Source organism: Ischnura elegans, chromosome 6 (genome assembly GCF_921293095.1).
Source record: "Ischnura elegans chromosome 6, ioIscEleg1.1, whole genome shotgun sequence".
Taxonomy (NCBI): Eukaryota; Metazoa; Arthropoda; class Insecta; order Odonata; family Coenagrionidae; genus Ischnura; species Ischnura elegans.
The window spans coordinates 67,756,821-67,780,077 of record NC_060251.1 but is presented as its reverse complement, the minus strand read 5'-3'; the positions used below and the strand labels follow the sequence as shown (position 1 = coordinate 67,780,077).

At 40.8% G+C, this 23,257-nt stretch overlaps 1 protein-coding gene across 1 annotated transcript in view; it reads left to right on the top strand.

The window, feature by feature from the left end:
- Positions 1-15,709: 15,709 nt before the first annotated feature.
- The window catches only part of LOC124160936 (protein Wnt-11b-2-like), a 95,935-nt gene continuing 88,387 nt past the window's right edge, over positions 15,710-23,257 (top strand). The window contains exon 1 of the mRNA XM_046537071.1: positions 15,710-18,313. Within this exon, the coding sequence (XP_046393027.1) occupies positions 18,195-18,313 (119 nt within the window). The 5' untranslated portion in view covers positions 15,710-18,194. The remainder of the gene's footprint in view (positions 18,314-23,257) is intronic.

Here is a 23,257-nt window from a genome sequence, read left to right as displayed (position 1 = left end):
ACGTTACCCCGCCGCCACCGAGACCGGCAATATTAAAATAAAGGCAATATTAAAATAAAATTATAAAAATTAAAAAAAAATCCCCTCTCCGCTCAGTAATCGGTCAATCCAAACCTTGTTTCCTCCGTATCTGCTATAAAATTTTCATCTCCTCTCTCGCCATATTTGAAGCCTGAATCATCCTGTCATTTTTTCCATCCCTTTCCAGGGACAGTTCTAGCGATCGCTCCGATGATGGCGGATAAAATTACAGCTTTCGGTTATTTGTTATCATTTTACACAATGGCTCAAGGGATGGCTATCCCATCCCTTCTTCCATCCCTCGGCACGTCCCTTTTTCCGTCGCTGAAACCATTGCTGACACCGTCTTTCAGTCAATCAGAACGTACGGCTGCTAACAGCGATCACAACTCCACGCTTGGCTTTTAATTGAATGGCAGTTGTGAATACAGAAAGTGATGGAAAAAGGAACGGTGGGAATGAATGATGAGTGGGATTCATAAAATTATGGATCGAGCGATCCCTCTTTTTGTACCTGAAAACCTGCAGCTTTAGCTATCATTTTAAGGGATGGAAAAATGCTCGTGTGATTCTGGCTTTATTCTCGAAAAGGTGTGTGTCATTTTTACGAAAATCTCCAAATATGCTCCTCTACTCGCGATATTGGCGATTAACGGCCGCAAAATATAGGCTTTCCGAGTTATATATTTTTTTAATCGAATTTGAATATCCCTTTTTTATGCAGTAAGTAATGGGTGCCGATATCCCAAGCCTACGAAAAATGTTCATTTACCCTAGAGTTCGTACTTCGATTTTACAAAAAAAATATTTCATAACGTTTGTTTTTCCCGAAGGATCGTGGTGAAAATAAATCTTAGGCTCATAATTGAAAACCTATCGTTAGAGCTATATGAGCATTTTGATGGACGAAAAACAATTATCCTGGGATTCAGTCTTAATACTTGTTTGCCTCGGCAACGCGAAGGTACGATTGATGTAAGGGAGATGCTGATCGGTTTATTGGATCTTCGTGAATCGGCGCAGAAGTCGTTTCCGCCTCGTTCCAATTATATCGTCTTGCAAACATGCGATGTCCGTCGTCACATTGCTGCAGGAAGACAAAAATGCATCTCTATGCGCCTTTGATTTACCTTTCGTCATATTTCAACGGTGACGGGAGGTAATCGCTTCACTCCTCGGATTTGATGGTTTGCTTTCCTTGGAAGCCTTCTTAGTTCCTTGCTCTGACCTCGTTCCCTTTCGCCAATAATGCAGTCCTGCAGTGAAAATTTCAGCGGTCCATCCTCGATTTCCGGGATGTTTTGGTCCTTCGTAGTTCTTAATGACATGAGTCTGCGAACCTTCGCTGCTTAAGTGTTTCAGTCTTATGCACCCCTATTTACTCTTCGCCTCGTTGCCAATTCTTTCTCATGCTGGTAATCTATTCTCACACCGTGTTGTAATAAGCCAATGCCCTTACTACTCTGCACAGCTAGTAATATATTTTCACCTGGAGCAGTTAGTGCATTTGTAAGATAGTATAATTCTTCGAACACTCCATTTAATCTGAATCCAAATCCCCATTCCTTTTTTCTCTGCCCCAGGGTTCCTTGAACATTCTGTGCTATATCGGTGATTGAACGATCTACGGCCGTTAAATAGTTGAAAGAAAATAAATTCCCCAAGGCGGTACTCTTTGCTGGGCAAAGGTGGGGGGTGGGAAGTTACAAGGCTGACAGTGGGGTCATACACGAAAATTAAGCTAAAACACTGTGAAACAAAACAACCGCGGAGCTCACTCACTCCCCTAGCAGATTTGTTCTAAGGAACAAATTACCGCGAAGGTGTCAATCACACACACATTCAGGTGTGCGAAGCTACCGCTTACGCCAGTGACCCACTCACACGCAAGAAACAGACGACAAAATAAAATTAGGAAAATCACGCTCACACTCACGCACCTCGTGGATTTGATCTAAGGAACAAATTTCCGCGTAGGTTCCTTAGAACAAATCTGCTAGGTGAGTGAGTGAGCTGCGCGGTTGTTTTGTTTCATAGTGATTTAGCCTAATTTTTGTGTTTCAAAGCACTGAAGGAACATCTTGTTCAACATCTTGTTCAACATCTTGTTCGGTAAAACCCATCCCGAAGTTCGCTCTGAGATGATGTCTTGGTTGTGTAACTGGTAGCACGCCTGACCGGCATTCGGGAGATCCGGGTTCGAATCCCGGCTAAGTCAAATATTTTTTCATAGCGAACTTCATCCTTTGGTGTATTTAATTTTTGTGTATAACCTCACTGTCAGCCTTGTACTCCCCACCCCCCACCTTAGCCCAGCAAAGAGTACGGCCTTGGGGAATTTATTTTCTTTCAATTCTGTGCTATCCTGTTGCTTGATTTTGTCCCCATAGTGTTCATCGTCCATATGGATTGGCTACGTCTACTACCTAGCTTGTCTTTTTGAGTGACGGTAAGTTTTTTATGAAACCTTTTTCATCTGAGGCATTCCTAAAGTTATTCTGTTCTTGGTTCTTCCTTGGTTTTCTCTTTTGATTCTACCTGAGGAGAGGGACAATTAATTTTTTTCTTTTGAATGCTATTTTATATCATCATCAAATAGCTTTTCAGCTAAAGAATTGTCCTGTTAGCTGGCACTGAAAGTGCGTAGTTCTTAGAATGTTGTGCTTTTAGATCATATACTCATTCTCTTGCGAGTTTTTCTAATAGTGAAGATCATTAATATGTTGCTTTATTTTACCTTCATGGATAGAGAGAATTTCCTCTTTGGAGATCGTTTGGAGGCGTTTTCTCTTGTCCACTAAAATACACGCCATTGTCGGATTGTTTATTTTATTATTGTTGTAGTCGTGAGCCGTTTGGATTGTCTTTCGTTCGAATATGCCTCCTAATACTGCTTCTCAGTCAGCGATTTTCCTTGTATTGTAGCCTAATTGCTTGCATGACTAATTTTCAGAGTAAGACTGGCTGTAAAATCAGCAGCGACGTCGGAATGAAGGTATTCATTTGAAGGAGCTGAAACTGCTGGAGGTCGATGGAGTATTCATTGAAGTCAACAGGACCACCAGCGAGTGTTATCTTTTTATATATCTCCATCTTATGTACTAAATCTCAAATTATAGGAAGGAAATAGAAAAATAATTTTGTGGAAGCATGAAAAGACCCAACTCGTCAACTAGTATAGATCAACGTAAGGCTAGGTTAGGTAGTGTGGAAGGAAGTATAGTGGTATTCTTCTTTTGTATTAAAAAAAGAATGTTAACTTTAAAAAAATAGTGAAGCAAGACTTTGCAATAAGATGGATAGGAAGTATTACGAAGGCTCTGGCGGACACTTGACAGCTTAAAAACTACAAATTTTCCTCATTTTGTTGGGGATTTTGTATTAAAAAAGTATGTTAACTTAAAAAAAGCTGAGTAAGATTTTGTAATAAGATTTATGGGAAGTATTGCGAAAGCTCTGGCGGACAGCTTAAAAAGTACACATTTTCCTAATTTTGGAGGGGGTAGTATCAACGCCACCTAGGTGGCGTTGGTAGTATACGGCCAACCCCCTTTATACGTCCTTGGTTAATCGTCTTCATAAGAGCTGAATATATTCTGAACCATAATGAAACACTTACTTGCAATTTTCCACAAAAATAAAATTTTTACTACGACTTAAGTTTCGATGATACTACATCATTTTCAAGTAACAACTGAGAGAGGAGAAATGGGGTGGAAGGTCCTCAAGGAGCTGGTTGGAATGGATAGGGGTGCAAGGCGTGGAGGGGAGGGGGGGGGAGGGGGGGGGGGGGGGAGGGGAGGGTGGAAAAAAAACCGGAGGGGGTAAAAAGGTTGGGAACCGAAGACAAGAAGACCGCCACGTGTTTTAAAATGCATTCATTTATTTCTATGTTCAAGTTTGTCAACCCCGGAAAAAACCCTTCAATTCCCAACCTTTTTACCCCCTCCGGTTTTTTTCCACCCTCCCCTCCCCCCCCCCTCCCCTCCCCCCCCTCCCCTCCACGCCTTGCACCCCTATCCATTCCAACCAGCTCCTTGAGGACCTTCCACCCCATTTCTCCTCTCTCAGTTGTTACTTGAAAATGATGTAGTATCATCGAAACTTAAGTCGTAGTAAAAATTTTATTTTTGTGGAAAATTGCAAGTAAGTGTTTCATTATGAATCAATTCCACTCCATCTCGCTTGATTCCTCGAATTTTATATTCTGAACCCACGCGTTCGGATAATCTAGGCTGCATTGCTGCCACGGAAATATCCTATAAATTGATTTTTGGAATATAGTCACGTATGATTCGTTATGAATTAAATTTAGATCAATTAAATATTAGTCGTTGATGTTAGTTTAAGATGAATATTTTTTGTTCGAGTTTTGTGTTTTTTTGTCAAACAGTTATCGTACATGGTCTCCCTATTCAATTAAAATAGAATATTTTAACGTTTGATATTTTATTACAAAGCTCCATGCATTTCAGTAGCTAAACCTGAGCATAAAAATCACATTCGTAATCCATTAAACTATTTTTGGCTTTAAACTTTTGAGGTGATTTTTAAAGGTACTCAACGATGGTTTTTCCTACAAGTTAAATCATCGCTCAAATTTCGTTCAGTGCATAAGTAAATGATCCGCTGTTTTATGTCAGCTAAATACATTTGGATACTTTTTCCGTGTACATACTATAAAATCATGGAAGTATATGATGCATCAGGACTATTAATTTGCTAGTGCCATAGCCATCAGTTATGACTCGTTTCATTCTTAAAATGACAAGCGAAATAGCCTCGAAGCCAGTGTTTATTTGCGTATATTAAACTCAGTGCGTGCAGATAAGGCGTCCTCCAAGGCCGATCCTTCGATTAATCATTCGACTTGCATCTTCATCCATTCTCATTATCATTTACTCCCCATTCCGCGCATCATTTTTCACGGCGCACATTGGTTGCCGTCCGTGAAAAGACCGTGAAGTGGGGGGGTTGGTAATCGATTTCGTCATCATCATCAACAACATCGGCGAAGATAGATGCTCGCCCTTTTTTTGATTGGTTTGCTTTTCGTGGGCCCTGCGTATTTCTCTCAGATCGAGCACCGCAATGGTTTAGTGAAATCACGCCATGCACGCGAAATCTGTTTAGGGCCACTCCGATTTTTCGTGGAATCATCTTATCCATCAGTGGAGCTTTGGCTCAGAATTCAGGTTATGTATGAGACAGTGGTGGATGCTATGAAAATGATGAAAACCACCCCACTCAGCTAATTATTTTTTGGAGAAATATTTTAACTTCTTTTAATGCCCGAGGGTTAGTTTGGATAGGTGAGGGTTAAGATTGCCCCTGACTAAGCCTAAGGATTATGATTACACACACATTTAGGGTAGGAGGGTCAGTTTCTTCCCTCACCCACCTCTACCTACGAGGATACGAACTCGAGCATAAATAAGCTGGGAAAGTTTTGCTTGTTCTCGACGGATAACCAGGATAATTTTTCCCCATTCGGAGACACATGTTTTAGTAAAGAAGGTGCTAAAAATTAATGTAACGAAAAAGTTTTGAATCCAATGAAGTTCTAATAATTCCTCAAATGTCGAGGAACAGAAATACAAATAGTTAAATGCATATGCGGTAACTAACAGCGTCTTAGTATCAGTTGGTAAGGTTCTCTCGGTTTTAAGTTACTTTAACGCACTATTAATGCTGTTAAATTTTTTGCTTTATTGGATAATGTCTGGCGATGATATTATTCATTAGAATTTTCAGATTTTTGACTACTCACGATTGAAAATTACATGGTGGCATCGTCGATTTCTAAGCGTGGAATGATATCGTGTTTGATTTTATTATCAGTCTATAACTACTAATAGTAATGGTTTTTAGCTTTTTTGCTGTTGTATAGGGAACTGTACTGTTCAGTAGATTTTAGTCTGCGGATCACTGGTCTAATTTGCGGAAATCTGACGGTTAATGTAAATTTATATAGAACGTAACTCAACCGTTTTACCATCTCCTCTGGATTTCCATAAGGTTTCTCACCCCGAACTTAATTTAGCAACGTTTAAACCTTGGAATAAACGATTTTTTCATGCACTTAAAGCATGACTTCAGTTTAATTGTGTTATCATCATGGGGATAATTCATTTGTAATTTATCGATGGCCTGTAACCAACCCTCAGCTTTACGACATTACCCAATATTAAGTCATTCGAAACGTAGAAATTTTCCCATATTGCATGAACAGGATCAATGTGGTTATTCTTATAAAAGTTTTTCTACCATAAGGTGATTTGAATAGTGTGTGTAAATAAGCTATACGCACTATCTTCATTACTTATTATTTTGGATTATTGTAATTCGCTTCACTGATTTTCCGTAAGATTTTCATGGTGTGCCTCAGAGTTTGGTCAATGTATGTGAATCGAACAACGTTGCAAATGAATGGCAGAATATCCAACAGCTGCATCTCAACCGACAAATGTATGCGTTTTGAAAACAAAATGCGGGAGAAAGACGTGCCGAGGTGCCATTTTTGATGGATCACTTAATGTGTTGACGGAGCCACGCCTACATCTCAATAGCCTCCAATCTTCATTCATCTTTCTACCTAGAAAAAAAACGAGTTAGTAATTACACACTCCTTGGTGGTGAATTTTTCGAAGCAATTTTTTTTTCTTTGTATCTTTCACATCTTAACTGAAGAGCGCTAGTCATCAGTTCTACTCTTTGTTAAAAAAAAAACTTCTTTTGTTGGCGCAATTTCATCGCTAATGGTCCCATTGCTTTGTCTATATTCTCTTCCAGAACATCTGTTTGGAGTGAAGTGTTCCACTTGCTCTTATTTATGCCTGTCGCTTATAAACACAATAGGGTACGCCTATAATTCATCGATGAGAGTACTTCCACGGTCAGTTCGTCATAACTGCCACGGTGTTTAACAACAAAATAGAATGAGGGCAAAAGAAGTTTGTCACTTTTGATGAATCGCTCGCTCCAGTGACTGACTCGTACGAACACCGCTACCACTCCACCATATACGCTATTTTTACCCTCCCAAATCTACCTAATCCTAAGCACCTCGTATCTACTCTCTCTCTCATTATGACTGGACAACAATCCTAAGATTGGTTTGACGACGCTTTCCACTTAATTCTCCTATCAGCTAATCTTTTACACCTACTTATTTCTTCTCTTTCACGTCCTTCTTTACCTTCATTCCACATATTTTATTCGAGGTCTTCCTTTTCCGTTCTTGTCATCTATTTGTCCCTTGACGATTGTCTTCATCGGGCCATCATAACTCAAGAGGAGTTTTAGTCTTCTAAGGTTTTCGTGAGGCTTCTCTTCTCTCCTACTCTTCTTAAAACTTCCTTATTATATTATTCTCTTGATGCAAACTAGTTAAATGTATGTTTAACGTGAAAGAAAGTGACAAAATGTTATAGCATTGGGCAGAGTAGAAAGAGGCAAAAGTTGCCAGTTAAATGAAAAGAGTCAAACATCGGGAAATGCGAGGTTTGCGTGGGAAAATTTTGGAAGAATACTCCTTTCCATTTCGATAATTTAATTCGGAGCCTGCCGCGGACTCGCCATTTATTGTATTTTATCCCCGAAATGATGATGGCTGTTTCTGAAAAATCGCTTGCAGGGTGGCCATTATAGTACCTCCGCCATCGCTGTCATGAAACAGGCTTCCATTTTCGGTGTTATTCGGGGAAATTACCGTTGAAAATCCCGCGGCATACCATTGCGGAATCGCTCGAAATTGCGAGTCAAGTGCGAAAATTCCACTGGTAAAATAATTTGCTTTTTCCGGAACTTGAACCCGAGTCAAGAACGTGGTACGGGTTCGGGAGATCTGGAATCCAATAACGGTAAAGGCAAGTGATATTTCCTTACTATTAGTGGAATTTCCATTGTTTGTTACTGGTGATTGGAACTATTCTGGTGGCTCGTTCTATAAAAGCGAAAATGGCAGTTTTATGGCCGCTGGGAAATTGATTCCTTCATTTATATTTCAATGAAATTTTTCATTGGGCCTATAGATGCCTTCTAGAAAGGTTTATCGATAATGTTGAAAAAGATTACGTCTAGCCGGCCTTTTATTCGGTTAATAATTTTATTTTGAACATTTATGACATGAGATGCATTTTGTTATTTTAAAAAATAACGAAATGCATCCCCTTGATAATGGGAGACAAGTCGTCTTCCGAAACGTCGGCCTATACGACTGAGTTAACCTGGTTGAAATCCTTGGAAGAAATCATCAATAAATTTCACCAGGAGAAATTAAAATCGTCCATATAGGTTCTCGTTGAGAGACATTTGTTCGCCTTGTCTCCACCAACCATTTGTTAGTCCTTTATTTTTCGGGCCGAAATACGAGTGCCTATCCGTTTCGAAAAATATCTCTCTCATTTTGTCGTTTCAGCCGGACCTATAAATAAGAGCGCCAAAGTCCGGCGCCTCTTTATACGTCTTTGAAGTAGATCAAATAAGTACGGGAGTGAACTATATATCAAGAATCATTCTAAAGAGAAGTGAGTCAGAAAGAGGACGTTTTCTAAATGATAAATAGCATGGTATTTGCAGGAGATGACAGAAAGCGGAGGTAATAGCGCCAGGAGGGATGGGTATGGAAGGAAGGGTGGAGAGAAACCCGGCATTGGCATTAGCCTGCTCTTAACGAAAGGCGCCAAGGGGACCACGGCTTTACGGCCATCCGACGGACGGAGTGTCGCGTTTGAAATGTCCTCCACACAACATTCAAGCAGGAATCGGGCAGTCCCTGAGAGATGTTCTGCCACCCTGGGATTTGAACCCAAGCCCCTGGGGTGGGAAGCCAACACGGTAGCTACCACACTAACTTGATCCCCAGCGTTTCGTGTCGAAAAATCAGTATTCTGCTTACCGTTGAGTTTGCATTCGTTAGCTTGGTCATGAAGGGAGAATGAGGCGTTACCTAAATGCCGCCCGCACTGCCCCTCCATGTACCTTCGCCTCTGCTCAAATTTATTATCAGCCGCCTTGAGTTTTGGGATCCGTTGGTTCCCTCCGCAGGTAGAACTCCATTCACCGCCTCCCATAATCCACTATCTCCATCGATATACCATAAAACCCACTTCCGACCAGTGACTCATACAAATGTTTGGAGTGAACGAGACGTGGTACGATAAAAAGTCATGGAGTCGACCCCTCTAAAATCTTCTGAAACCCTAGACAGAATTAACGTAACTCTAAATATTCTATTACAGTATTGCCACCGGTATCTATTCCTCTATTTTCTGGGAGCAGGGGGTGAACGAGACGATATACGACAAAAATTCATGGGATCGTCTCGCTCTAAAATATTCTGAAACCCTTGGAAAATTTTACCTACTACAGTGTTGCCAACTGCCTCTATGAATCTGCTTTTGGGGACAAAAATCGACAGTAATGAGGAATTTCAACATCACGGAAAAACTTGTTAATGTCATCAAAGTCATAATCGCAGCCGTTAGTCCACACCTAGTAACCGTCAGGAAGCCTGGTAGCCAATATATGATTGGTTTTCCTGGGATTTAACTCAAGTTGGTTAGATATCACCGAAATAAGCGATCCTTAAGAAACAAACGGCAGAAAAATTGCAAGGACTAGCAAAACGCCCAGAAAAGTTCAGAAGTAAAGAGGCCCTCTCAGCGAGGAAAAGCTTGAAAGCGAGTCGATTAACGCTTGAATTCTAAAAGCTAGTAATATATCGGGTCTTCGAATGGTAAAGAGATATGCTTATGTCACCTGTGTCCAATAATTGTGTCTATAAATGGTTCAAACAACCAAAAAGCCACCAACTATTTCGTTTAAAGGCGATAATCTTGCATAAAATACGCTCGTTTGTTGTTAACAATGATGGAATTCGCCTCAGCAATCATTCCGTAAAAGAACTATTTCTTTGAACATCGCATTAATTGAGCGATTTCCGAAATGGAGTGCGAAAAAAATGAATTGACTGGTATATGTAAAACAATTAGCATTTCCCCTTTCTTCACGTTTTTCTTAATGCCTGGAACATATATTTCTTCGTTTTTTAATTTCATAATACGAAGTACTACCTTGTATTGAAAGAGTTTGTTTTATTTGCTTTCCGCCACGTCAAGCCTGAAAGGATTTCATAAAAATTGTAAGAACTGGCAGGGTGACCGGTAAAAAGCCACACGCCTCATCCGGGGGGTCTGGGAGAGCAGGGCCCCCCCAGCGAGCGAAAGCGAGTCCTCTCAATATGAAGAGCACTTCCCCGCACAGTTCCAATCTCGCTCAACCGCAAGCGACCTCCCGTGTATCTGCGAGCATCCCTATGTCTGCGATGCACCACCTTCGTCTCCCACTTCAGGAATCCTCCCTTTCGTCCCTCCCTCCATTCATACCGAGCACCCCTCTTCGCATAGGTATGGAGTTCCACGATAGGGGGTCTCACGCGGTGGTACAGACGTTGAAATCTCCTCCCGTAAGTGCAGACTTCAACCCCATTCGATGTGCGAGTGCATTTTCTACACGTTAGTCATTCCTCGTTTGTATGAGTGGTTGTATTTAGCCGATTTTTACTCGGTGATCAGTTGATGATGGAGTCAATATCATTCGGTGAGACGCACCGAACGCAGCGTGGCTTTCGCTTGTTTTTGGCCCTTCTGCTCTCCGATGGTTTAGTGATCGAAGCTCTCCGAGTTTAGTGATCGAAGATTACCTTTCCTCAATAAATTGGCATTTGATCAGTGCTATGAGGTTACGTCGATCAGTTTCATATCGTTACACTTTCTCACTGCCCGGCTGAATGCGTACTGTCTCCATTAGTGTTTGCGATGTAACCTCTGTCCTATAGCTCCAGAAAGTTTGTGATTTTTTTAATGAGAGTATTTAATAAGTGTGATGTTTTTAAAAAGATTTTGGGAAAAGAGTGAGGGAAATTATTTTCGCGATCAGTGGCCCCATCGTAATATGCGGGCGTTGAAGTCTCTAAACTATTGTTCCTCCTTTTGTGATATGAGGAAGTTCACGTATCTGTATCATCGCCACAGGAACATTTATGTCAGTAACAACCTATCATTACATAATCTGTCTCTGGTATCTCTGTGAATTGTGCATCTTTTTTAGGGTGTGTGGTTTGTGAATGTCAGTTCCACGAATTCACTCATTGACTAAACCGAAAGTTAGTTAGGATTGATGAGACCCATGGACTAAGCCACAGGCATGTGAATACCACATTCAGGGTAAAGGGCCTACTTAATTACAGTGGTCGATATCGCTCTACGAAGATTTTGTTTTGGGTCGTGCGAGGGCTTTATCCAGTTTTTGAACCCGAGACTCTCCGATTGGTGATCCAATCCTTGACCTAATGGGCCGATACGTCCCCCTATGCCTTTTATTCGGTAGCTTATCGCGAACTTTTCAATGGATACCTTTGCAGACTCTATACATTCCTCCACCTTAGGCTGAGAAGGGAGAAAGACCTCCAAGAATTCGCCACGGTCATTGACGCAGTGACCGCTTCATAGTTTGCCGAAAATCTCTTAAGTTTTCGTGCAGACCATGATGTATGAGTTCCTCTTGTATGACAGAGGAAAAGAGTAGATGATGTATCATTAATTTTTATTGGATTCCCAGTATTGGTCGTTCCTTCCATGAAGTTAAACTTTCATAAGATTTCTATCTTTAGGACTTCATCAATATTTCAGTTGTGTGATCTCCAGCCTGCTCTGCGATTCGCGTCCTCGCCATCAATGGACCTATTTTAGTCCCTTGGAAACCCCTTCTGAGAAGTATTTTTAGAGGTTTTCCTTAATATCTGCGTTTATATTTGAGTAGCATCTTGTTTAATATGTATAATTGTGTCAATTTTCCGTCAAGGAATCTATTATAGGGTCTATGTTCTTTGGGTGCGCCTACCTCGCTCGTCTCCGTAATGACGGCAATCATATGGGCAAACACCCATCAGTGAGTCTACCCTCGCCTTTCCACTGAATCAGATGTTTCTTTTTTGATCCATCTCCCCATATGCGGAACCTTTTTTTTCGCACGCCTATGCTGCTTCTTTTTTTTACGATCTTCGCTATCGAATCTGAGACCTTGACCGCTCTAAATCCTCAATCTTGGAGCATTATCTGTCCCCATCCTGCTTTGCCGCGTGTCGAGTAAGGAAAATTGGCTATAATTTGAGTTGGAAGTGACGAGGCAATTGAAAAAAGTGAGAATGAATAATAATATAAATGGTAATCGAGGTTCAGTCTCTCTTGCAACGGATGGTGCTCTTTCTTTTCTCGGTCTTTACTTCTCGAGTGAAATCTAGAGAAAGTTCTCCATATGTTCGCCAAAATCGTAGTGAGAATGGTAGTTAGTAGTTATTTCAGTGTGGTATGCCGTGATAGATGCCACGGCTCTGAACGTGTGTTTAATTTATCATGTATTTTCCATTGTACTTAATAAACAGTGATAGTAATACTCTACATCCGGTTTTTAAGAGACTCAAATATGACGGGATATCTCTTCAGCGTGCGGCGTAGCTATGTGCCTCGTGTGTTTCTTTCAACCCATAGTCAACATAGGGAATTTTGCCGGCTAATTTTTGAGCTTTAGGTATTCCCTTCCATTTTACTAATCTGTCAACTCTCCATTGACATACCAATTAACCTTATTTAAGAGTACTCGATAATTTTCAATCGGTAAAATAATATTTTCTAAAGATAAATTGTTGTATTTTGTCGTCTCTCAAAACTATTAGGCTAATCCAAAGTTGTATTAAGTTACTTCCTACTCGTGTTGTATACCTACTAAAAATGGGCGATTTTGGGTACTTATATCACAGTAACTTAAAAGTGCTACAAAACTTGAGTAATAAGATTGTATCCGAAAATGTTGATTGTATCTTTATAAATTCTTGCTCAAATTCTCTCATAGTTTTATTCGCATACTTTTAAATGTTCACTAGAAGGTTACTTATTGTTTTAAGGTGAATTATAATTAGTTGGAAATTTTATATAGATGGAATGCCCTTTGAATTCAAGTGATTTGGGTGAATAATTGATCTTCTATGAGGCTGTGTAATACAATACACAACATGCGATATTTATGAGTCGTATTTTTGATCTAATTTGTTTGAACCATTTAATTTACGTAAAGAATTGTTCTAGGTTTGAAAATATGATTCTGCCCTAGTGATAATGACGGATACCAGAACAACTGGCCAATATTTATCACTGACCATGGTTCTTCTTTTAAACGAATACGGAGAGAACATCATAGTGCCTGCTCTCAGGCGACACCATGGGTCATTATTAACTTCAGTCAATCATAGAGAGATCGGTTCGACGAATATCTTCAATGAATTATTTTGCCACCTAATCTGCTCATATTTACGTGATCCCTTTCTTTTACGCCCTTATTCTCCTGCTCCTTACTCCTCATACATGGTTAGTATTAATATGTCAAACATTTTACCCACCAGTGAGCGAAAAGTCTTAATTACGGACCTCGTATGATTTCCTATTGTTGATATCGGCACCATCAATATTGATCGTGGTTTTGAAGATGAAATATAATTCAATCGCTTTTCTTGAGTGAACATTTTGTTCTATCAGAATTAATTTATTGTTCGAGCCTGGAGTTTTAATTATCCTCGAGATCCGTGGAAAAAGAAAACGTCCTTTCATTTGGATAATCACCTATCCTATACACTCAATCTCTCACTCATATCTCCTATTCCATTAATCTCTTACATCGTTGTCATTGATCAATATTTCCATACCAACATGTAATACGTCTCAATGATCGACCGTGCATAATTTTCTGTTGTTAATATTGGTACCTGTTTATTAATCGCTGTCATTAGCGATCAAATATTATTCACTCGCTTTGTCACAGTGATTATTTTATTTTGTCAGTATTATTTTTTTCGGGTCGAGGGAAAATTTGCTGTTTAAATATCATAAAAGTCCAGTCGTCGCGCCTATGTCGTATTTATTCACGTGTATCGCATGAATATCGCTTTTATCGCACGTGCGATTTACACCTATCACTGATTATCACTTATCATATACCCTCAATCCATCTCACCTATATTCTATTCCGCAGATGTCATGCATCGTCGGCATCTGTCAATATTTCTATGTCAACCAGCGAAATGTCTCTATCATCATGAGGAAATCTTCGCAGGAATTTCGTCTCTATCATCTTCCGCGCATAATGTTCTGTTCTTATTATTGGTATCTGCACATTAATCGCGGTCATTGGAGATCATGTATAATTAAATCGGTTTGTCGCAGTGATCATTTTATTTTATCAGAATTATTTTTTCGAATCAAGGGTTTAATTTGTCCCGACCGACGACCGGTTATGACTGACGGGAAACATGGAGAGAGAAAACGTCTTTACATTTGAATAATCACCTATCATACACACTCAATCCCTCTCACATATATCCTATTCCACAGATTTCATGCATCGCCGGCATTGATCAAGATTTCCATACCAACAAGCGAATTATCGTCCGCTCATAATTTTCTGTTGCTTTTACTGGTACCTGTATTTTAATCGCGGGCAATGGGGATCAAAAATAATTCTCTCGCTTTGTCACAGTGGTCATTTTATTTTATCAGTAATATTTTTTCGAGTCGAGGGTTTAATTTGTCCTTGCCTACGGGAAACGTTGAAAAAGAAAACGTATTTTCACTTGAATTATCACGTATTATATACCCTATTCCACAGATCACATGAATCACTGTTGCTGCATCGTTGCCATTGATCAAAATATCCATTCCAACCAGCGATACCTCTCAATTACCGTCCGCGCATAATTTTCTGTTGCCATTATTGTTGCCTACATATTAATCGCAATCTTTTGGAGATTAAATATAATTCACTCGCTTTTGTAGCAGTGATCATTTTATTTTATCGATATTTTTTTTCAATTCGAGGTTTTTAATTTGTCTCGACCGACGGGAAACGTGGAAAAAGAAAACTTCCTTTCATTTGGAAAGTTTTTTCCTCCCCATCTCTCTCTTTCTTTCCTCTGGAGTTCCTTTTGGTCTGGAGAGGCGGTGAGATAATTGGCCCTTTCGATTGCCAATGGCAGAGAGAGAGGAGCTTTTATGGTTGGGGAGTGGGGAGGAGCCAAGCGCCGTGGAGCTGGGCGGCGAAGGCGAAAGAATAATCCGTCTCCCCTTCAGTCTTGAACGCGCGGCGGTCCGCTAGCGGAGCCGAGAACGAGGTTAGGAGGAATCGGAAGGGGTCGCTGAAAATGTACTCCGCGCCCGACCGCGGTGCACCACACGGCCTGTGCGAAGGAAGTGGAGGAGGAACCCTTGTCCAGGAGCTGTGCCTTCTTCGCGAGTGTCCCGCGATTCGGTGGCTTCGACTGTCGAGTTCATAAGTGGTGCGAGCGAAGGAATCAAAGTTCTGCACGTGGACTCGAACACGTTAGAATCTTCGTTGGTGCTTTAAGGTTGAATAGTGTAGATTATTTTTGGGACTTATTCTCTAGTAATAATGCTCTCGGCCATGAATCATTGTTATACTACCTAATCCAATAATTGCATCCGAGCAAGCGAAGAAATTAAATATCTTCGCGCGGACTCGAAGGAGTTATGATTTTTGTCGCTGCTTTAGCGTTGAATAGTATAGATTATTTCTGGGAATTTTCCTCTAGTATATACATATTTCGCCTGTGAATCACCGGTACTACTCAATCAAATAATTAAATCCAGAGTAGGCGAAGAAATCAAAGTTATTTTCGTGGACTGGAACGAATTAGAATCTTTGCTGGTACTTAAACGTTGTACATATAGATTATTTTTGGGAATCATCCTGTGGTGATGTTATGCTCAAGTATAAATCATTGTTACTACCTTATTAAGTAACTGAATCCAAGTAAGCGAAGAAATCAAAGTTCTCCGCGTGGACTCGAGCGAGTTAGAATCTTTGTCGGTGCTTCAACGTTGAATAGTATAGATTATTTTTGGGACTTCTCCTCTCGTAATAATATGCTCGGCTATGAATCATCTGTACTATACAATCAAATAACTGCATCCGTTTTGCTGTTTCCTTAAGAAAATCCTCAAATTTAACCTTATCATCGTGTATATATTGTTTTTGGGACGTTTCCTCCATTTCCTTCTACTCTTTACACTCAAATAGCTGCAAATCCTCTATACTGCCCCATGTAGAGAACTCACTATTAGCACTCTACATCGCGGCGATCGTTTTCTCATTAATCCATCAACATAATCGACTCCTACTACTTTTATTCATCCTCCCATTCATGAACGTGCTCTCCAACCGTCTCAATTGGCTTCGCGCTCTGAAGTACCCCAATCCCGTTCAATACCCTATATCAACCTCATGAAAAACATTGACGCTCATAATTTCTGCCAACAATCTCATTTAGTCTCTCCTGAGACGCGACCGTTGCGTCTCAGCCTCAGCTGTCTGTTGTGAACTTAAAACATCGGAATAATTCACCTACTCGAATCGTACATCGAGTGCATGCTCATGACACTGTTAGAATTTCTCTGACTCCGACCGTTATCTCAGTGTCGCGCGGAGAGACAGCACCACTACGCATTGTAGACCTATCCTCCCCCCCTTCCCGCGAGCGAGTTGGAATGCCAGGATTAAGAAAAGTGAGGAAAGGTTCACAAAGACACGGGTGAAAAAGAGAATGAGTCGGGGTGCAAGCGAAGATGAAAGGGAGTGTGCAACAGAGACATTATACGGCGGGGACAACGGAGATGGTTTTTGAAGTGTAGTAGAGTGGTGGGGTTTGGTGAGGTCCCTTCACGGTTTCTCCTCGGAGGCGACTCCCCTCATTATTCCCCACCTTTTTACGGTTTCGACAATTGGAGTGGGGAGGTTTGGGGATCGGTGGGGGGTCGGTTGAACCCAAGGCACTCACCCACCACACGCGCATTCTTGTATCCCTGGTGAAAGAGACTTTTCAAAGGCCCTCAAGAGGTGTGTTTGTGTGCGTGTGGAGGGAAAAGAACCCTCGAAAGGAAATGGTCGCTATTACACGCGGCACCTGAAAGAAAGAATGAAGCAGAAGAGGGCAGTCTCCTTACTTTTCCACCTTCCGCCGTGCTGAGGAGTCTCCCAGGATCTGTCTCAAGAACATTCCAAACTGTGCGTGTGTTGGTGAATATTATCCTCCCCTCCCCACCCGTCCCTTTCTCACTGCACTGTGGAGGGTGCAACTACATATGTTCCGCCTTGACGCACTACATATGTAAGCATCCGGGGCGGTCCAGGCGAAAGGGATACTGCTTGACACACAACAAAACATTAGCAACCCCGCCTACCTGCCCACCTGTGGCGGCCAGGGTTTTTCCCTGCCGACAAAAAAGGATACGCTACTACCCCCACTACCACCCTAACTCTCGCTGGAGAAAACTACCCTCCATTCTGTGTTTCGGTGGGCAAGATTAAAGGTGGTTCCAGTAGGGATTTTTCAAGGGGTGGCCGCCCCCTCCAATTTGCCCCCAGGCGGAACACGGCTCAGTTCATTTTCTTCCTCGGAGTGAAGTCCCTCCACTTCAACCACTTCTTCGGATGGACCGCATCCACATTGTTGGGTGCCGAGTGCCTTTAAAACTTGCGCGTGAGAATACCTCTTCCTCGACTGTTGTTTGAACCCGGGACGTGTGTGTTGTCAGCGAAATTTCGTCTACAGTTGGTCACTGACCTACGCGTAGAGGTGTTTTTAACCCTACCCTGGCTACTGGATACGTGGAAAAAATCGGTTGTCCCCGATACGATTGTTGAAACAGTGCGGAAACTTCGCTGGAGACAGTGGATTTGTTTTGAGACTTTTCTGGTGATCCCCTTTTTTCCAAGAAACTATTTCCCTGCAAGAGAACAGGCCAGTCTTCTTTTTTTTCATTCATTGTGCCCAGTAGTTCCCGTTCCACCCTTTGTGAGCCGTTTTTGCTTCCTTTTGTGTCAAGTGTGTGCGTTTTGTGTTGGTGCATTTCTTCCCTGCGGCAAAGGATAGCTGTTGTTACCCCCATCCCTACCTCCTTTATTAACCCCTTAGAAGAAGGGGTTATTCTTCTTAAGTCCTTCCGTCGGCGCCCCTGGATGGGCCCCTCCGCCCTGGCGGCGGGGGTGGTGGCCCTTCGCGACTGAGGGCCGCTACCGCGCGCGCGCTGTCTCCGGGCCGCGGCCACATGGGGAGACGGAGGGCGGGGTGTGGCCCGCCGTCCGCGGCCGCCCTCGCGGTAGCCCTCGCCTCGATGCTGTGGGCCTTAGTCCTGGGCCCTGTGGAGGTAGACGCTATAAGATGGTTGTAAGTCTTGCTTTCTATATATCACCGTTCTAGTGCAAAGTTATAATTTTAGCCTCTTTAGCATGATGAAAGCACTTGTCTTTTCCACACCTTTTTATTCTACCAACACTGGTTTCGGCACATAATATATTTTTCGGCCTGATCACTGCGATATTTATGGAAAATATTTCAGCCACATCAAGAGGGAATTAAATTGGAGTCTGACAGAAATAGTCCTCTCTCAACAGGCTTCAACTCGTTACTCTTTGACGTGTACGTGTTTCACCAAGCAAGTATTCCCTAACGAGAGCGCATTATGCCATTTTCAGCTTGAAAATGGCATTATATGCCGAAAATTGGATTGTTATAAATATAAAGTAGTGTAGAAATAGACGATAGGCTTTACTTCGTAATATTACAATCCTAGTGGAATGATCATTTTCTGAGTGACTCACCTCGTAGGCTGGTTGGAATAAATGAGAACAGTACTCCACGCGGATTTGGCCACAGGCGTGAGAATTCACTTATTTGGAGTGGATGGGTTAGTACCAGCCAGGCTCAATACTGGGGTTCATCTCGTTTTCGGAATGAAAATTTTCTCTCGTTTTTACATGTATCCGCAAGTTTTGAATTGACGAAACCATATGTATGTATATGTTATTATGACCGTATGTTTACTCTGATTAGCTCTCCACCATTTATTTATTCGACTGCTCCTCTTAAAGGAATTATCGCTGAGTGAAACACGTACCCAGCCAGAAGTAACAAGTTGAAACCTGTTGAGTGAGGACTATTTCCGTCAGCTATGTATAACCATTAATGTTTTTTCTCCATTGTAATTCCTTCGTGATATTGGTGAAATATATTTTATAAATATTTCAGTATCCAGTGTTTTTTTATGTGCATAACAAGATTTTGTAAAATTTCGTGTTGATTGTTAAAATTTCATGCTTTCATGGTGTTGGTCATAAATTCAAATTACTACTGCAATGACACAAAGAACTAGGTAGACTTTTGAATGTAGCGTGAAAAAAACGTGTTGATGAAGGGTACATTTTGACTGCCAAAAGTGTATAGAATAATCTGTCTCATTCAATGATTTTGGTCATTTTTTATTGATTGAAATTTTTTCCATCACCTCTTCAGATAATGGGTTTTATCTAAAATTTAAAATTAAATGTGTCCATTCGACGCGTGAATATGATACCCACTCGTAAGGTTGTGAACCCTGCCCGTAAGGATTTGAACTCAAATAATAGAGTAAGTGCTATTTCCTATCGTTTTCTAATTCAATTTTAGATTGAGAAAATACATCCTGATAAAAGCTACAATTTTAAAAAACAAATTAATTCTTTTTCATTTTTGAATATCTGTTTTTCTCAATTTTGCTTAATTCATTGCTGAAGATGAATATGATTTAGTGTTGAGCAGAATAAAGAGCAAAGATGTATGCACCAATTTACATGCTAAATCTAATATCGCGATTCCAGGGAAAATAATAGCATTCTTTTATTTATGATACATAGTATGCTTGCATTTCATAACCTTATGTTGGATTTGCGTATATTTTGTAAGCATTCTCAGAGAGTTTCCTTCTCTTAAAAATGCTTTCAGCGTGTGGTGAGAGCTGTCATGGCTCTTTGCCGCTAATAATTTTTATCGTGCGGTCTCACTCAAATTGTTCTTCGAGAATAAGTTCTCTAAGCAATAAATCGCATGATAAGGCTTTGCATTTCTTAGATTAATTGAGAGAGTTAAACTTTTCTATTCAGCCTACAAAAGGTTAAATTTTGACTGTCAAGAGTGTGGTAGGATGATCTGACTCATTCAATGATTTTGGCAATTTTTATCGGTTGAAATTTCTCCAACGCCTCTTCATATAATATTTTTAACTGGAATTTACAATTAGAAGTGTTGATTTCGACAAGTGAATGTGATATCCACTTATTGCACTGCTGCTCATCAGGTTGTGCACTCTGAGAATAAAGTACAGGATGTTCCCTATTGTTTTCTATTACAATTTTAGAGCATTTTCTAATTTCTTTGCCATCCTCCATTCTTTTTGTTCATATTTTCGACGCACTGTTGGGGAGAGGGAATGCTGAAAACCCTAATGGAGGAAAGGACATTGGTTAAGCAAGGAAAGGTGAAAATGAGACTAGGAATTGTGCATGTATTCTACAGTAACGGAGTAATCCCGTACTGAAAAATAAATTCGTTGTTGGAAAGGCCGAGGCGATTATTCACACGAAAACCGAACTTTACCGTTAGAATTACTGCAAACAATGAAAATAACACCCATCCCTACACAATTTTTCTGACCCAAAAAGCCGATGTACTAATTTAATATCCCTTCCCTCATTGGAAAAACCTGATTTCTACCTATCATTGCACGCAAGTTTCAACTTTTCAACTGAAAACATCTAAAATAATAAATTAATATCCTTTGAACCATTCCCATTATTGCTGTTATTGCTGCGGTTAGTAGGGAAAATATAAAAAGTAGTGACGCGGAATGTTCTATTATAAGTAGAAGACGCCTTCCAACTATGGCATCTGAATATTTTCTTTTAACTGAAGTTGTTATATGCGTGCAAGCAGTTCACTTTTCTTCCATCAATAGCAAATTCTTACTTCAATTCCACATTGCGGACTTCTCTTTGTCATATGTATGGATAGAATAAAGAATTAAATGCTACGTTTCACCTCGCAACGAGAACAAAATGAGAAAATTAGGGATCAAATGTTCTCGTCTGGTCTTGAATGAAGTACGTACAATAATTTCTTGCATATTTGGGACTAGGCGATCTAAAACTTGTTTCGGTACGAGTTGGATAAAAAGCTCGGCGGAATCTTCAAAGTATCCTTTATTGCTAGGGTAAGGAGTGTACATAAACAACTACAACATTCGCTCGAGCGAGTTCAGTGCTTAATGAGGCGTTACCAGAGCGAGTCGAATAAAAGCAATACGCAAGTCTTTTCATCGAGGTACGGCTCACGAATGTCAATCTGAATCACTATCCTAAAATATTCAGCGCCTCAGATGTGGAGGATAAGGCATGTAGTAGGATGGGAGTTGGAATGTTGGGTGGAAGAGATCATCCAGCTCGGAGCACTAATGTTTTATTTTAGCAGAGACTGCAAGGTAACCGCAGTTGAACGTCTCACACGATAGATAGGGGACTTCCGTTGAAGTTTCCTCCGTCATCACTTCAGTAGAGGTGGGGCGAATAGTAATGTACGTCTCGAATTTATCAGGATTTGGGTTTAAGCCGGCATCGTTATAAGAATGTACTACTTGATACAATTACAATACAATCACGATAAGCTACGGTTGTAAAAATTATTTTGCCACGTTGCTATTCAATTCCCTAAACTGAAAGTTAGCTGCAGCCCCTGTACAATTTTGCAAAAGCTATTTACTTTTCAAGTTTTTTTTTACCGAAATAACCGCCTAATTGGAAGAAAGCGGCAGTCCCTTCATATTTTTTCAGTCACCTTTTACTTTCTATCCTTTCAACTAAAAGAAATACAAAATCTCTTAGAAAACTTTACTTTTTAGTCATTGTACGCCGAAAAACTAATGACCTCTGTTTATTAGGTTTCCACGCAACTAAATTATATGCATGAAGTAGTACACAAATGAATCTTCTCGGGTTTCCTACTGGGTTAGGGTCTGAAGGTTATAGGCCGACGTTTCGTTGGGAGACCTTCCCTAAATCTTCACGGCTGATTTGTTTATGCAGACCCTAACCCGGTTGAATACCCGAGAAGAGCTCTTTCAAGTAATTCACCGGGAAAAACTCAGTTTCTTCATGAAGTAGCGCAGTTAAAAATAAAATCGGAAATTATAGATTTTACTCGTGGAAGGACTTTATGTGTTGACACTATCGACCTGATATTAGGGAGGATTGGGTTGTAGCGGTGGCTAGAGTGTTTGTTTCCCACCCTGTGAGATCGGGTTCACATACCGATGTGGGCAGATATTTTTCGGAGGTTACCCGATCCCTCCTTCTGTGCTTTGTTGACGGCATGTCAAGTATTTCACTCCGTCCGTCGCGCAAGACGTTCGGCCGTGATCCACTTGGTGCCTTTCGTTTAGAGTAGCCTAATACCGCCGGGTTACTCTCCACCATTATTTCCGTCATGACGCATATTACGCTACTGTCGGTCGCCTGTCCCAAGTACTTATCTACCTGATATTGGCTGAGAGCCAAAACCGGACGTCTATTTATTTCATTTTCATACCAACGAAAAGAGCGCATGTTGGCCTTCACATCGGGGCTTTTCAACAATTTTTAACAAATACACGCTCACGAACAACCATGTTCTGGACAGGGGCAACCTATCTAGGTGGGATTCGAACACGCGACCTCTTGTTTGGCAGGCGAGGACTTTACCCCGCCTCCACCGAGGCCGGCAAAGTTTACGAAGCTAAAGGGATGTTCCATATGTAAAAAGTATTTGTTAATTTGCTATGATTTAAAATCGCTTGTGTCTTTGCTTGTACATTCTGGGCAATAAGTTTTAGAATGTGTTCTCCTCTAGCATGTGAAAGAAATGACCCACACCGACTTTGCATCGTTGGAATATGACTAATATTTTTATGGATCTGTGTGTCTGCGTATGCCAATTAGTTTTTCAATCCTCTCGTTGCCCCATAGAATAAATTTTTCCTGCTTCTCAGTTTTATTCACATTATTACTTAGTGTAATGCCATGTGTCGTTTACTGCATGCTCAATATTCTGTAAGACAGGGAAGAAACTGTTTCTCTCCTCGAATATCGTAATTCCCTCTCTAAAAACCTCCATTCAATTTATTTCCAAGGCTCTCCATATGAATGAATCCAATAAATTATTATTCATTACGTCACTGCAATAGCTCTTCGTATTGATTGTTACTATTTCTCCTCCTCTTCTCTGTTGCTGGACAAGGCTCTTAACCGTAATCTTGTTCCATGCGTT